Source organism: Octodon degus, unplaced genomic scaffold, assembly GCF_000260255.1.
Source record: "Octodon degus isolate 3935 unplaced genomic scaffold, OctDeg1.0 scaffold00010, whole genome shotgun sequence".
Lineage (NCBI taxonomy): Eukaryota > Metazoa > Chordata > Mammalia > Rodentia > Octodontidae > Octodon > Octodon degus.
Genome location: NW_004524586.1, coordinates 15,336,563 through 15,348,437, shown reverse-complemented (window position 1 = coordinate 15,348,437; position 11,875 = coordinate 15,336,563). Strand labels below are relative to the sequence as shown.

The 11,875-nt window shown below is 42.5% G+C and overlaps 1 protein-coding gene across 1 annotated transcript; it reads right to left on the bottom strand.

Annotated features, from left to right (window-relative positions):
- Positions 1 to 2,419: 2,419 nt before the first annotated feature.
- On the bottom strand, positions 2,420 to 11,691 carry LOC111815000 (proliferation marker protein Ki-67-like). The gene is made up of 4 exons (XM_023708889.1): positions 7,194 to 11,691; positions 6,921 to 7,109; positions 5,867 to 6,307; positions 2,420 to 2,876 (listed from the first exon to the last, which is right to left on the bottom strand). Exons 1-4 carry the CDS (start codon positions 11,628 to 11,630, stop codon positions 2,811 to 2,813), a joined length of 5,133 nt encoding a protein of 1,710 aa, XP_023564657.1. The 5' UTR covers positions 11,631 to 11,691; the 3' UTR covers positions 2,420 to 2,810.
- Between the last annotated feature and the right edge of the window lie 184 nt (positions 11,692 to 11,875).

Below are 11,875 nucleotides of genomic sequence, written 5' to 3'. Positions count from 1 at the left end.
CCTTATAACAAAAACACTATGGATTTTAGGACCATTTCACCAATCAGATACTCTACTTGGAATATCCAGTGGCTGTTCCCTGGGCTATAATCACAACAAAACCCATGTCTGTCTTGGCAAATAAACAAAGCTTACCACCTTAGCAAGAGAATAACTTGTGGCTTCATGTTGACTGTGCTACATGCTACCAATAAGTACCAGAGCAAACTAGGGAAGTGCTCGGCCTAAGCAGGTATTGGGTCTGGAGACCTGGAATCCTCCCTGGAACTGAGCTCAGCCTGAGAAGGAATGATGGTGGAGTAAGAGGTGTGGGGGTTTCCCCGGGAGGGAGAGGGGAAGGTAGGGTAGGCACTTGCCTGGTACAGGCAGGATGTGACAGGTACAAATTAAGAGCCAAAAAGCCTATTGAGAGACTAAGAGGCCAGCTTACAGTGGTGGTTGGTGGCAAAACACAGATACCTTTTCTTGGGAGCTTCCCATCTATGAGGTCACATGGAAACCAAGGCTCAGAGAAGTTAGGAAAAGTGAACCACATGGAGATGGAGGGGGCATTTATTATCTTTGTCCTCAAATACAATGAGCCTGGGTGAATAGATGACATTTGTCATTTACTCGCCCACGAAAGTACTTAATGAAGGGTGTATCCAGTGGGTGGTGTCACCGTGGAAGGAGCTTTTCTAAGTCATCACTGACAGCCTTGTAAAATGAAACAATCCTTAGTACCCTTTTGGAATATTATATTTACCAAAGGAAGAAAATATGTTGATGTATTTCTGCACAATTTATTAGAAGTGAGCTCTAAAGGTGCTTTTCATTTATCAGAATGTTCCATTCCACAGGCATGCAGTTGACTGCAATTTTTCTGCAGAAAAAGGTCTCAATTCTTGCTAAATTTCAATTGATAGTGGAGCTTACGCAAAGCCCTATTTCTATTAAAGGAGTAACACCGAAGGTTTAAGTCAACCAAGGACACAACGAGGCCTCACACAGTCCGGCAAAGTTCTCCAAAAGGTCCTCTTCCCTGAGTGCTTTATATAGGCTCTTGAGAAGTTCAGCTATCGCCTATTCTTAACAGACTTCATCACCTACTCCGTATTTATGCTTTCAGACATGCCCTCCCTGCCGTTCTGTAGCCTTCAATATAATCCATCAATCTCCGTTGTGACCCCAGACAACTAGGCAGATCTCAATCACAGCAGCCGGTATAGCAAAAGTAACTACGAGTCTTGACTAAAAGCTGTTAAGATCCTAACTTCACTCAACTAACATTTACTATGTGCTAGATAGAAAAGATACGGCAGGGGACAGGGCACCACCCTTCTGGTTATACATCCTCAAGCAGCAGTGAACCTCCGTAAGGTGCGTACTCTGTCAGCACGCAAGCCAGGTTCCTCCAGCCCAGGCTGGACAAATTATCAGCATGCATACAACAGGAAACATCATATTATGTGCAAAACAGCATGTTAAATGCAAACTTATATAACAAGAAGTATTTTATCACTGAATGCTGTTACTGTATTTTTAAGACAAAAGATATTAAGTGTATGAGCTGTTTTCCTAAAATAGGACCTCAGAATTCAGGTTTAACGGCAGTGCTGGCACCTCGTAAGTGGACTTTGGGTTGCAGTTTGGGTACTATTTCTCGAAAGTGTTCACTGTCCCTGCTCTAGAGGAAGGCTGTGTTGTCCAGTCTGCCATTCTCGCCTAGCAGGGAGGACCGATGGACAGGATTCCAGGGAGATGAGGAGTGAGGTATCACAGTCTGGATTCAAGGAGCAACCTAGTCAACAGCCCCATTTCGTAGGCAGAGGCCATCGCAGGTGTTAGCAGACTTGGTACAGATTCTTAGTACAAGAGGCAAGCCTCTCTTCATTAGCGAAATAGTAACTTTGCCATCCCAAAGACGGTCTCAGTAGCTGTCCTTCAAACCACAACTTTACTCTCTTAAAGGCCAAGGACATCAATGACTGAACTGTCTTGTACAGATGGCCCATGACCCAAATATAGGGACCAAATGCCCTCACTGTATAGAAATGTTGCATAAATTCCATTGGTCTAATCACTGAAATTATATTAACAGCTACTGAGAACCACTCAATTTTGGAACAAAAGATAAAAGTCCCTGCTGTTTCCATGGTGACAGAAAACACAAACACTTACCCAACAACCACGCAGAGTAGCACATGCTTCAGAAAGGCCAACAGACACCGACCTCAGGCAATGGTAAATCACGGGCTTTATTTTGCAACACAAGAGGTCTGCACCTTTGTGGCCCAACATTTAAACTGGTGCCAGGGAAACTCCCAGCATGGTTTTTATGCTTGCTTTTTAAAGACAATTCAGAGCCAGAAAAATTTACTTTTTAACAAAGAATTCAATTTATTAAGAACTTAATGGACAGAAGAGATAGAAGCCCGCCTCAGCCAGCAGCAACACAAGAGATCTAGATTAGAGACAAGAGGAAGGGGCTTATATGCTAAGCTAGACAAAGGCGTGTATGTGGGCTTTGTCACCAAGTATGAACACATAGTGGTCAGACAGGAACCAACCCAGTGTCGCCAGTACCGGGCGCCAGGTGCTCAGCCACTGCTGTCTTCAGGACTTCACGAGGCAGGGTCGGGAACGCAAGGCGGGATCAGCGGCTGGGCAAGACGGCGGCGATCACCAGGGTGCAACGCGAAGGGACTCTAAGGGGTTTTTCCCCTTAAATACACTGACACAATTATTTACAGACTTCACTTTCATACTGAAGGTAAAAATTAAACTAGAACTTATGGCAAAAATATATTTTTTTTTCTTAAATTTATTTGCTAAATATTTTCAATATTCCGATGACTTCGAGTTCTTATTTTGTTGGTTTCCATGATGCTCTTATCCTGTTTGGGAAGAAAAATCAAATTTGAGTAATTAAAACAAAACAAAAAAAATATTGTGATCAACCCTACTGTGTAAAACTCCAGATCCTTACCAGTTACTGTGCCTTCCTTACTTCTAAAAAAAAAAAAAAAAAAAAATTTAAGGTGGAAAATCAGTTTTAGGATATACCACCTTAAACTTTTCTCAATGTTTTATTTAGTTTCTTAATCCCTGGTTTCTCTTCAGATTGCATAAATCTTTTGCCTTTCTAAAACTTAAATATATCTTTTCAAGCAAAAGCTACTTAATACACAAAACCAACTGCTTTACCAATGTACACATCTTTACCAATAGAAAATTAACAGTCAGAAAAAGTGAATTTAACAAGGACTATCATTTTTGTGTGTTAAACCTCATTCCTCCTGCAGAGGACAAGGTGCAAATACTGATTATGTCCTAAGACATCCTAAAAATCTCATCCTGAATAGCTTGTGATAGAAGTTCATCCACCTAAAAAACTTAAGATAGAAACACAAGACAACTTGCTCTTTTCAGAATGGATGCGCACCCCCCAACACAAACAAGAAACATCTAATTAGAAAAACCCAAGTATGAAACAAGCATACCTTAAAAGAAAGGTTATGAAGTGATCATGGATAGTAGCAAAAAGATAGAACAGTAAGACAACAAATCAAAAAAAAAAAAAAAAGAAAAGAAAAAAGAAAAAGAAAAGTTTAATCTGAATGGAAAAGATCTTAAATTTAAGCCTATCAAATTCTACAGTACCTAGCAGAGGCAAAGCACTAAGCATAAAGCCTGCAACGCAGACGATAACAAGTACAAATATACATGCTGAAAAGGGAAGACGTGCTCCTCCGATGGACTGGCTGGGAAGAGTCTACCTTGTGTCTTTGCTGACTATACGGTAGGAGTAGCAGGCCACCTCAGCCACCAGGAGTCACTCCTTCAGGATTCTAGGGTGGCAGGGACCCTAAACGAAACTCTGAACGGGAGACTTAGTCAGCATTATTGCTACTGTTATAGCATGTAACAATCATAGCTCTTGTGCCTTATCACGTATGCTGAGTTTTAGTGCCAGCCCAGGCGTGCAGTCTCCGACTATCCCTTCCCATGATCCTTCCTCAGCCTCAGTATCACCTGTGAGAAGACATGTGCTTTTCTCATCAATGCCCAGAGGTATCCACCTCACCCTCAGCCAGCTTTCTTGCCTCTCCCAGCCTCTTGCTGTTCATTCTAACAGATGCTCTTATCTGCTTTAGCCAAGGATGAAGATACCACTGAAAAGTTGTAAACTCTTGCCTGGAAAAATTAAATACAAATCTCATACACAGTTTCTGAGTCTATGGACAGTCAGAGACAAAGCACATGGTGGTGCCAGCTAAGTACCCAGCCCTGGAGAAACCTGTCGGTGTGTGTTTGGAGTCCTGGGTGCTGGTGGCTGCAGGGAAGAGGCTAAGAGCTCTTTGCAGAACAGCTAGGTCTGGGCCACCCTTGGATCCCGGTGGCTGTGTATTTAAAATCACCCATGTGGAAAGGACATTGCTTTAATCCTCCACTTTCATCTACCAAGGATAATAATAATAATAATAGTCTTCAAACTATGAATCGGTGTGTAGACCCTATTTTTTTTTTTTTTTTTTTTTTTAAATTGGAAGAAGAGATGTATATACTAACCACAGGAAGCTGTTTGAGATCCTGGTGTCTCCTTGGGCTCTGTGGCCACATCAGAGGTCTCTGGCTCCACCCAGCCTAATTTCTGGTGCAGGCATGGAGGTCACTCTGCCTCCCATCCACTGCAACATTTTATCCATCTCTCCTCACAATGACCTCCGCTACAGCCAGCAAGAAGGGGCTCCTTGCTTAGCCTCCTGATGACCACGGTGTGTGGGGGCATCTGGGGATCCTGACTCTGAGGTGTCAATCAGTTCAAGTTCCTGAGTGGTTCTAGACACCGTCAGTCTAAACAAGTGGACTTGCCGAAACCGTGTAGGCAAAGGGCCAGCTACTACCTTCATTTCATTGGCTGATGTCAGAATACAGGAGTTTTAAGTTCAACGTCTATACGCTAAGAACCATCATACAGCATCCACAAAAAGGTACTGTCCACCTATCTTACTAAACTAAATCATATATTCCCCAGAATGCTAATTGAACTTAATCATGCATTATACATTATTCAAATTATAAATAATTCATGAGCTAATAAATTTGATCTCATTTTAGTATTACATATAGTTCATCAGCTTAGCCATGGCTTGGTTAGGAAGAGTGGAATCACCCATGTACTTTCTATGGAGCAGAACTCAGTACAGTCTGCCCTCAGGACCTCCAGCCCTTGTTTATTCTGGCTTTCCACAGGAAGTCCTCTGACACAGTGAAGGCCACCTTTAGCTTTAGTACATTTTGGTGAACTGAAGACAGACACAAGACATAACGTATAAGGGCCGGCCAAATAGCTCAGTGGAGTAAAGCGCCTGCTTAGGCAGATGCAGGGGCCGGGAATTCAACCCCCAGGCCTGCTGTGCCAGCCCCGCTCCCGAGATGCACTGAGATGGAGGTTGAGACTGGGCGTGGTAGCACACTCCTGCAATCCCAGCACCTGGGAAGCTATAAACAGGAGGATCACTATGAGTCAGATCTACATGGGGGAACCTGTACACCTTGTCCTAAATAAAACAAAAAAAAAAAAAAAAAACCATAACCTATAATCTTCATACAAGCTGCATGATAAGTAGAGAGATACTGGTGACCATATAATTGCCTAAGTCTTTCTGCATGTCTTTAAGAACATTAAACCATTCATTGAAGTAGAATTCCCCAAACTGACATAAGAAAATAAAGCTATCAGAGTAAAGCTCATGGCTTAGTGATGCTCCTTTTACAACTTAGAACTGGCACCATGATGCTACATGTTTTTCATTTGACTTCGTAACAGTGAGCATAAATATACCCAAGTATTTTGTTTTTGTAAGAACAGTGAAATACATACCTTCTCCAAATTTTCTGCAGATCTCTTGGTACTTCGAGTTGTTCTTGGTTCAGAGTCCCTCTCCAGCGTGCTTGCTTTGGGCTGAATTCTAGCTCTCCTGGGTCTCAAACTCACAGTCTCTGAATTGTCGGTTACCTCTTTCTCTTTCTGATTCTTCACAGGGAGATTCACGCTTTTGTCCTTTCCATCCTCTGCTGCTGTGTGAAGCTGGGAGTTCTTACTCTGTCTTCCTGATCTCAAGCAAACCCTGTTTCCACTGGCTTTGCCATCAGATGTAGGTTTCCCAGCTCCATCATCTGGGCTCTCTTGCTCTATCTCTTCAGATGTCTGCATGGTCTTCTTTTCACGTCTCTTTATTTTGGCCTTTTCTGATGTAGGAATTTCAAGTCTTTGCTGGTTTCCGTCAATTTTATTTTGGCGTCTGGTGCGTAAGGACATCCCCTGAAGAAATGAAGTGACATCCACAAAAATTCCAACAATCAGTAAAACACATCACCCAATTGAACACAGAGCAAATAATCAAACCTAGTAATTATAGTCTAATTATTGAAAACTGTCCCACTACATAAACGATAAATGATTTTAGTCCTTTAATGATGATAGTTGAAATGAAACAAGAAGAATGCATTTCTCGAATTTTGGATGCTATGGGAGCTGTAACTCTGCTCTTTTTCACCCTATCAAGACTATTGTCACTATGAAAACACTACCGTGCATTCTACTTCTACCCATCCCTGGCCTTGGTAACAGAGCCATCAATAGTGTCCACCTTTTTTTCTGTTTAATTTCTTAAAGATGAACACAATAATAATAACCTCTCAAAGTTGCAATTATTTTTACTATTTCCTTTACAAAATCGGTTTAATTCCTGTGTATGTCCCAGGAAGTTTTATCAGAACCCTTAATCAAAGTTATTAGTAGTATTCAGAAGAAACCCCTGTAGAAAGGCTATCCATTTATAATTGTACATATCAGGTCCTGTACAAATTACTGCACAGATAAGAAAGACATCCATCCAAAATGACATGCAATAATTATGTAAATTTCCCATCACCTTAATTGGAATGGCTGAGTCTTGCTCCTTTTTGATAGATTTCATATTGTTCTGTTCTTCTACAGGTTCAATTCTGTTTATAACAATTCTTGCGCGCTTCTTCACGATGTTCAAGGGATCAGGGGATTGCTGTCTCTCCCCAGGAGCAGTCCTCTTCTCACTGTGGACCCGATTCTCCTTTATTGGCTCCTGTGGTGTCATCACAGAACACACACCCCTAGTTCCTGTGTTTTTTCCAGATCTTGACTTGGGGGCTAGCAACATGTTACTTACATTTTGTGATGCTGCAGGTTCTTTGGTGTCCACCAAATCTTCTATGGGTTTTTCTTTATGGACCCTAAGAGCCCTTCGCAAAGTTTTCCGAGGTTCGATACTGTCAGGTATCTGCTGTGAAGTGCTCTTTGGGCTACGAACATCATTTATCTGCTCTTCAGTATGGTTTGGTGTTTGGTTTATTTCTTTAGGGCCAGGTAGGTCTTTCACCTGAGACTTTGCCTTAGTTGCTCTTAGGTACCTCCTGTTGCTTGTAATGGCTGGGTTCAGTGTCTGTTCTGAAGATTCTTTAATGTCTTTGTCATCACCTTCTGGCATTTTAGAAGTGTGGGTGGTGACCCTTGACATTCGCGTTGGCTTCCTCACAACTGAGAGTCCTTCTTTCACATTCACATTCCCAAGTCTTGTCCTGAGTTGCCTCTTTGTGTTTGCTGGAGCATCCACTGGTTCTGGCTGTGATGAATTGCAGGGCATTTCTGTGGTTTTTTCATTCTTCAATGATTCCTCAGTGTGAGCTGATTTTGGGATTAGCTCTTTAGAGCCAGCCAGATCTTCCAGCAGTTGGGTCTTTTCTTTACGTGTTCCTCTCAGCCTCTTGTTGCCAGTTATATTTTCTTCTTGGTCCAGTTTTTGCTTGGCAGATTCCTTAAATTCTCTGACACTCTTATTATCACTTGTGGGTTCTTTATGTGTGTCCATGGTCTCCCCTGATGTTCCTATTTGCTTTTTCTGTGCTGAGAGCTCTTCAGTCACATCTACCTTCCCAAATCTTGTCCTGGGTCGTCTCTTTGAGATTGCTGAAGTGTCCCCTGGTACTTGTGGAGATTTACAAGTGATTTTTGAAGGTTTTCCATCTCTCACTGCTTTCTCAGTGTGGCCTGTTTGGCTTACTTCTCTGGAGACAGTCACATCTTGTGAGGACTGAGCTTTTAACTTGGCTGCTCTCTGACATCTCCTGCTGCCACTTACACCTGCAGCAAGGTCCAATGTTTTCTTTTCAAGTTCATCCAAAGGCTTAAGGCCTTTGTCATCACCTTCCGGTACATCAGAGGTTTGAGTAATGGCCCTTGATGTTCGTGTTGGTTTTCGCACTGCTAAGGAATCTTCCTTCACATTCACTTTTCTGAGTCTTGTCCTGCGGTCTCTCTTTGTATTTGTTGGAGTTCTGATGGGTTCAGATTGTGGAGACTTGTGAGGCATTATTGTGGCCTTTTCTTCACTGATAGATTCTTCAGTGTGACCTGGTATTTGAAAGAGCTCTTGCAACCCACTTAGGTCTTCTAGGGTTTGAGTCTTTTCCTTGGGTGCTTGCCGGAGCCTCTTGGTGCCAGTTACATTTTCTGCTGGGTCCAGTTTTCTCTTGGCAATTTCCTTTAACACTTTATTGTCTTTGTCATCTATGACTTTTTTGTGTGTGCGCATGGTTTCCTTCAAAGTTTGCTTTCTCACCACTGAGAGCTCTGCCTTCACATCTTCTCCTATACTTGTTTTAGGACATCTCTTTGAGGTTTTTACAATGTCCATTGGTGTTGATTGAGATCTATGAGGTGTTTGGGGGATTCTGACTGGAGTCACTAGGTCTTTGGTATGCTGTGGTGTTTGGAAGAGCTCCTGGAAGCCAGCCAGGTCTTCTAGGGGCTGGGTCTTTGTCTTACGTGGTTTTGGACAGCTCCTAAGGTCAGTTAAATTTTCTGTCATGGCTAATTTTTGCTGTGGAGTTCCTGTAGATGCTCTGATGCCTTCCCATTCTTGAACTGGTACCAAAGGTGAATGCACAGTTTTGCCTGGAGACTGTGTTAGCTTTCTGAGTGATGACAGCTCTTCTTTCATATCTATTTTCCCTAAACTTATCTTAGAACATCTCTTTGAGGCTGTTAAAGTGTCCATTGATGGTGACTGGGGAGATCTGTGGGGTGATTTAGGGGTTTCATCTGCAGTTGGTGGGTGCTTAGAATGGCTGATTGGTGTTTGAAAGAGCTCTTGCAAACCAGATAGATCTTCCAGAAGTTGGGCCTTTGCCTTAGGTGTTCGTGGCTGTCTCCTAAGTCCATTTAAACTGGCTACTGGGTCACTGTCATGACCAGGTGTTTGAAAGAGCTCTTGGAAGCCAGTCAGATCTTCTAGGACATAGGCCTTTGCCTTAAGTGTTCGTGGCTGTCTCTTAAGTCCATTTAAATTTTCTCTTGGGTTCAGGTTTTGCTTTGGAGTTTCTGTAGATGCTTTAATATCTTTCTGCTCTTGAACTGATACTGAAGGTGTGTGCATGGCTCTGCCTAGTGATTGCTTTTGTGTCCTATTTGATGATAGTACTTTATTCCCATCTGTTTTTCCCAGACTTATTTTAGAATGTCTCTTTGAGGCTGTTGGAGTATACAGTGATCCTACTTGTAGAGACATGCAGGGTGTTCTTGTAGTTTCATCAGTTGTTATTGGGTCTTTGGCATAGTCTGGTGTTTGGAAAAGCTCTTGGAAGGTAGTAAGGTCTTCCAGAACCTGGGTCTCTATCTGAGGTATTCTTGTGCATCTGCTGCCAGATACATTTGCTACTAGGTCTCGTGTCTGCTTTGCAGATTCCTTAAAAGTGCTGATGCCTTTGTCATCATCTTCTGCTGCTTTTGGTGTAAGTAAGACTTGTTTCTCTTTTATAGCCCTTTTCCTCTGGGGAGTACTGGGCAATGCTTTTCTCCTTCTGGGAGTGTCTACTGATTCTGGTTGTAATTTGCCTGGCATTTGTGTAGTTTGTTCATCACTCCCTGGTTCCTCAATGTGACCTGGTGTTTTGAACATCTCTTTAAAGCCAGTCAGGTCTTCCAGGGGTTGCACGTTTTTCTTAGATTCTCCTCTTGGTCTCTTATTGGGAGTAACACTTGCTGCTGTGTCCAGTTTGCGTTTCTTTGATTTCTTGAACATTTTATTGTCTTTATCATCTGTGGACTCTTCATATGTGTGTGCAACTTTCCCAGATATTTGCGTTAAACTTATTACTGCCAAGTGCTCTTTCACACTGCTTCTCTGTAGACTTCTTGTAGACCGTCTCACTACTTTTGTTGGAGTGTCTATGGATTCCCTTTGCACAGATATGCAGGGCAGTTTTGTAGTCTCATCAATACTTATCAGGTCTTTGGCATGGTCTGGTGTTTGGAAGAGTTCCTGGAAGCCAGCTAGGTCTTCTAAGGGTGGGACATCTTCCTTGCATTTCCTTGACTGCTTCTTATTGCTTGTTGCTGCTGGAATCAGAGTCTGTTCTACAACACCCTTAAAAACTTTGTCATCACCTTCTAGTACTTTGGATGTATGCATGGCTTTCTCTGTTGTTTGTGTACGCTTCTGCAAAAAAGACATCTCTTTCCTATCTGTTTTTCCCAAACTTGTCTTAGAACGTCTCTTTGAGGTTGTTGGAGTGTTCAGTGATCCTGATTGCATAAATCTACAGGGAATTTTTGTAGTTTCATCAGGTGTTATTGGGTTGTTGACATGACAAGGTGTTTGAAAGAGCTCTTGGAAGCCAGTCAGGTCTTCTAGGACATGGGCATTTGCCTTAGGTGTTCGCAGCTGTCTCTTAAGTCCATTTAAATTTTCTCTTAAGTTTTGTTTCTGCATTGGAGCTTCAGTAGATGCTCTGATGCTTTTCTCCTTATGAACTGGTACTAGAGGCATATGCAAGCCTTTGGTTGCTGACTGCCTTAGTTTCATGGGGGCTGAGAGCACTTCTTTCATGTCTAGTATCTCCGGACTTGCTCTGGGATGTCTGTTTAAGGTTGGTGATATTCTGAGTAGCCCTCGATTTGGAGAAATATAGGGCATTTTTGTGGTTTCATCAGCAGTTATTGGGTGCTTGGCATCACCTGGTGTTTCAAAGAGCTCTTGGAAACCAGTCAAGTCTTCAAGAAGCTGAGCCTTTACTTTAGTTGTTCTTCGCTGTCGCCTGCCACCAGATTCATTTGTGGTTGGGTTTGGTATCTGTTCTACAGAGTCCTCACAGCAGATGCTTTTGTCACTACCATCTTTCATTTCAGATATATACATGGTTTTCTTTGACATTTGAGTTAGCTCTCTTGCTAGTGAGAGATCTTTCATAACCTCCTTCTCTAGACTTGTCTTACGACATCTCTTTGACATTGGAGAATCCACTGGTCCTAGTTGTGGAGATCTACAGAACAGTTTTGGAGTTTTTTCAGATGTCATTGAGTCCTTGGCATAATATGATGTTTGGAAAAGCTCCTGGAAACCAGCGAGGTCTTCCAGAGGCTGGGCCTTTGTCTTAGGTGTTTGCAGCCATCTTTCAAGTTCACCTAAATTTTCTGACTCATCCAGTTTCAGTTTTGGAGTTTCTGCAGATGTTCTGATGCTTTTTTCCTGAATAGGTACCAGAGGTGTGTGCATGGCTTTTCCTGGTGATCGTGTTACTTTGTTGTGTAATGAGAGCTCTTCTTTCATATCCACTTTCCTGGTATTTATTTTAGATTGTCTCTTTGAGGTCGTTGGTGTGCCCACTGGCATTGGTTGTGGAGATCTGAAGGGTGTTTTTGGTGTTTCTTCTGCAGTCACTGGTGTTTGGAAGAGCTCTTGGAAACCAGCCAGGTCTTCTACAGGCTGGATCTTTGCCTTAGGAGTTCGTGCTGGTCTTTTAAGTTCAGTTACACTCTCTATCAGGTCCAGTTCCTGCTTTGGAGTTTGCATAG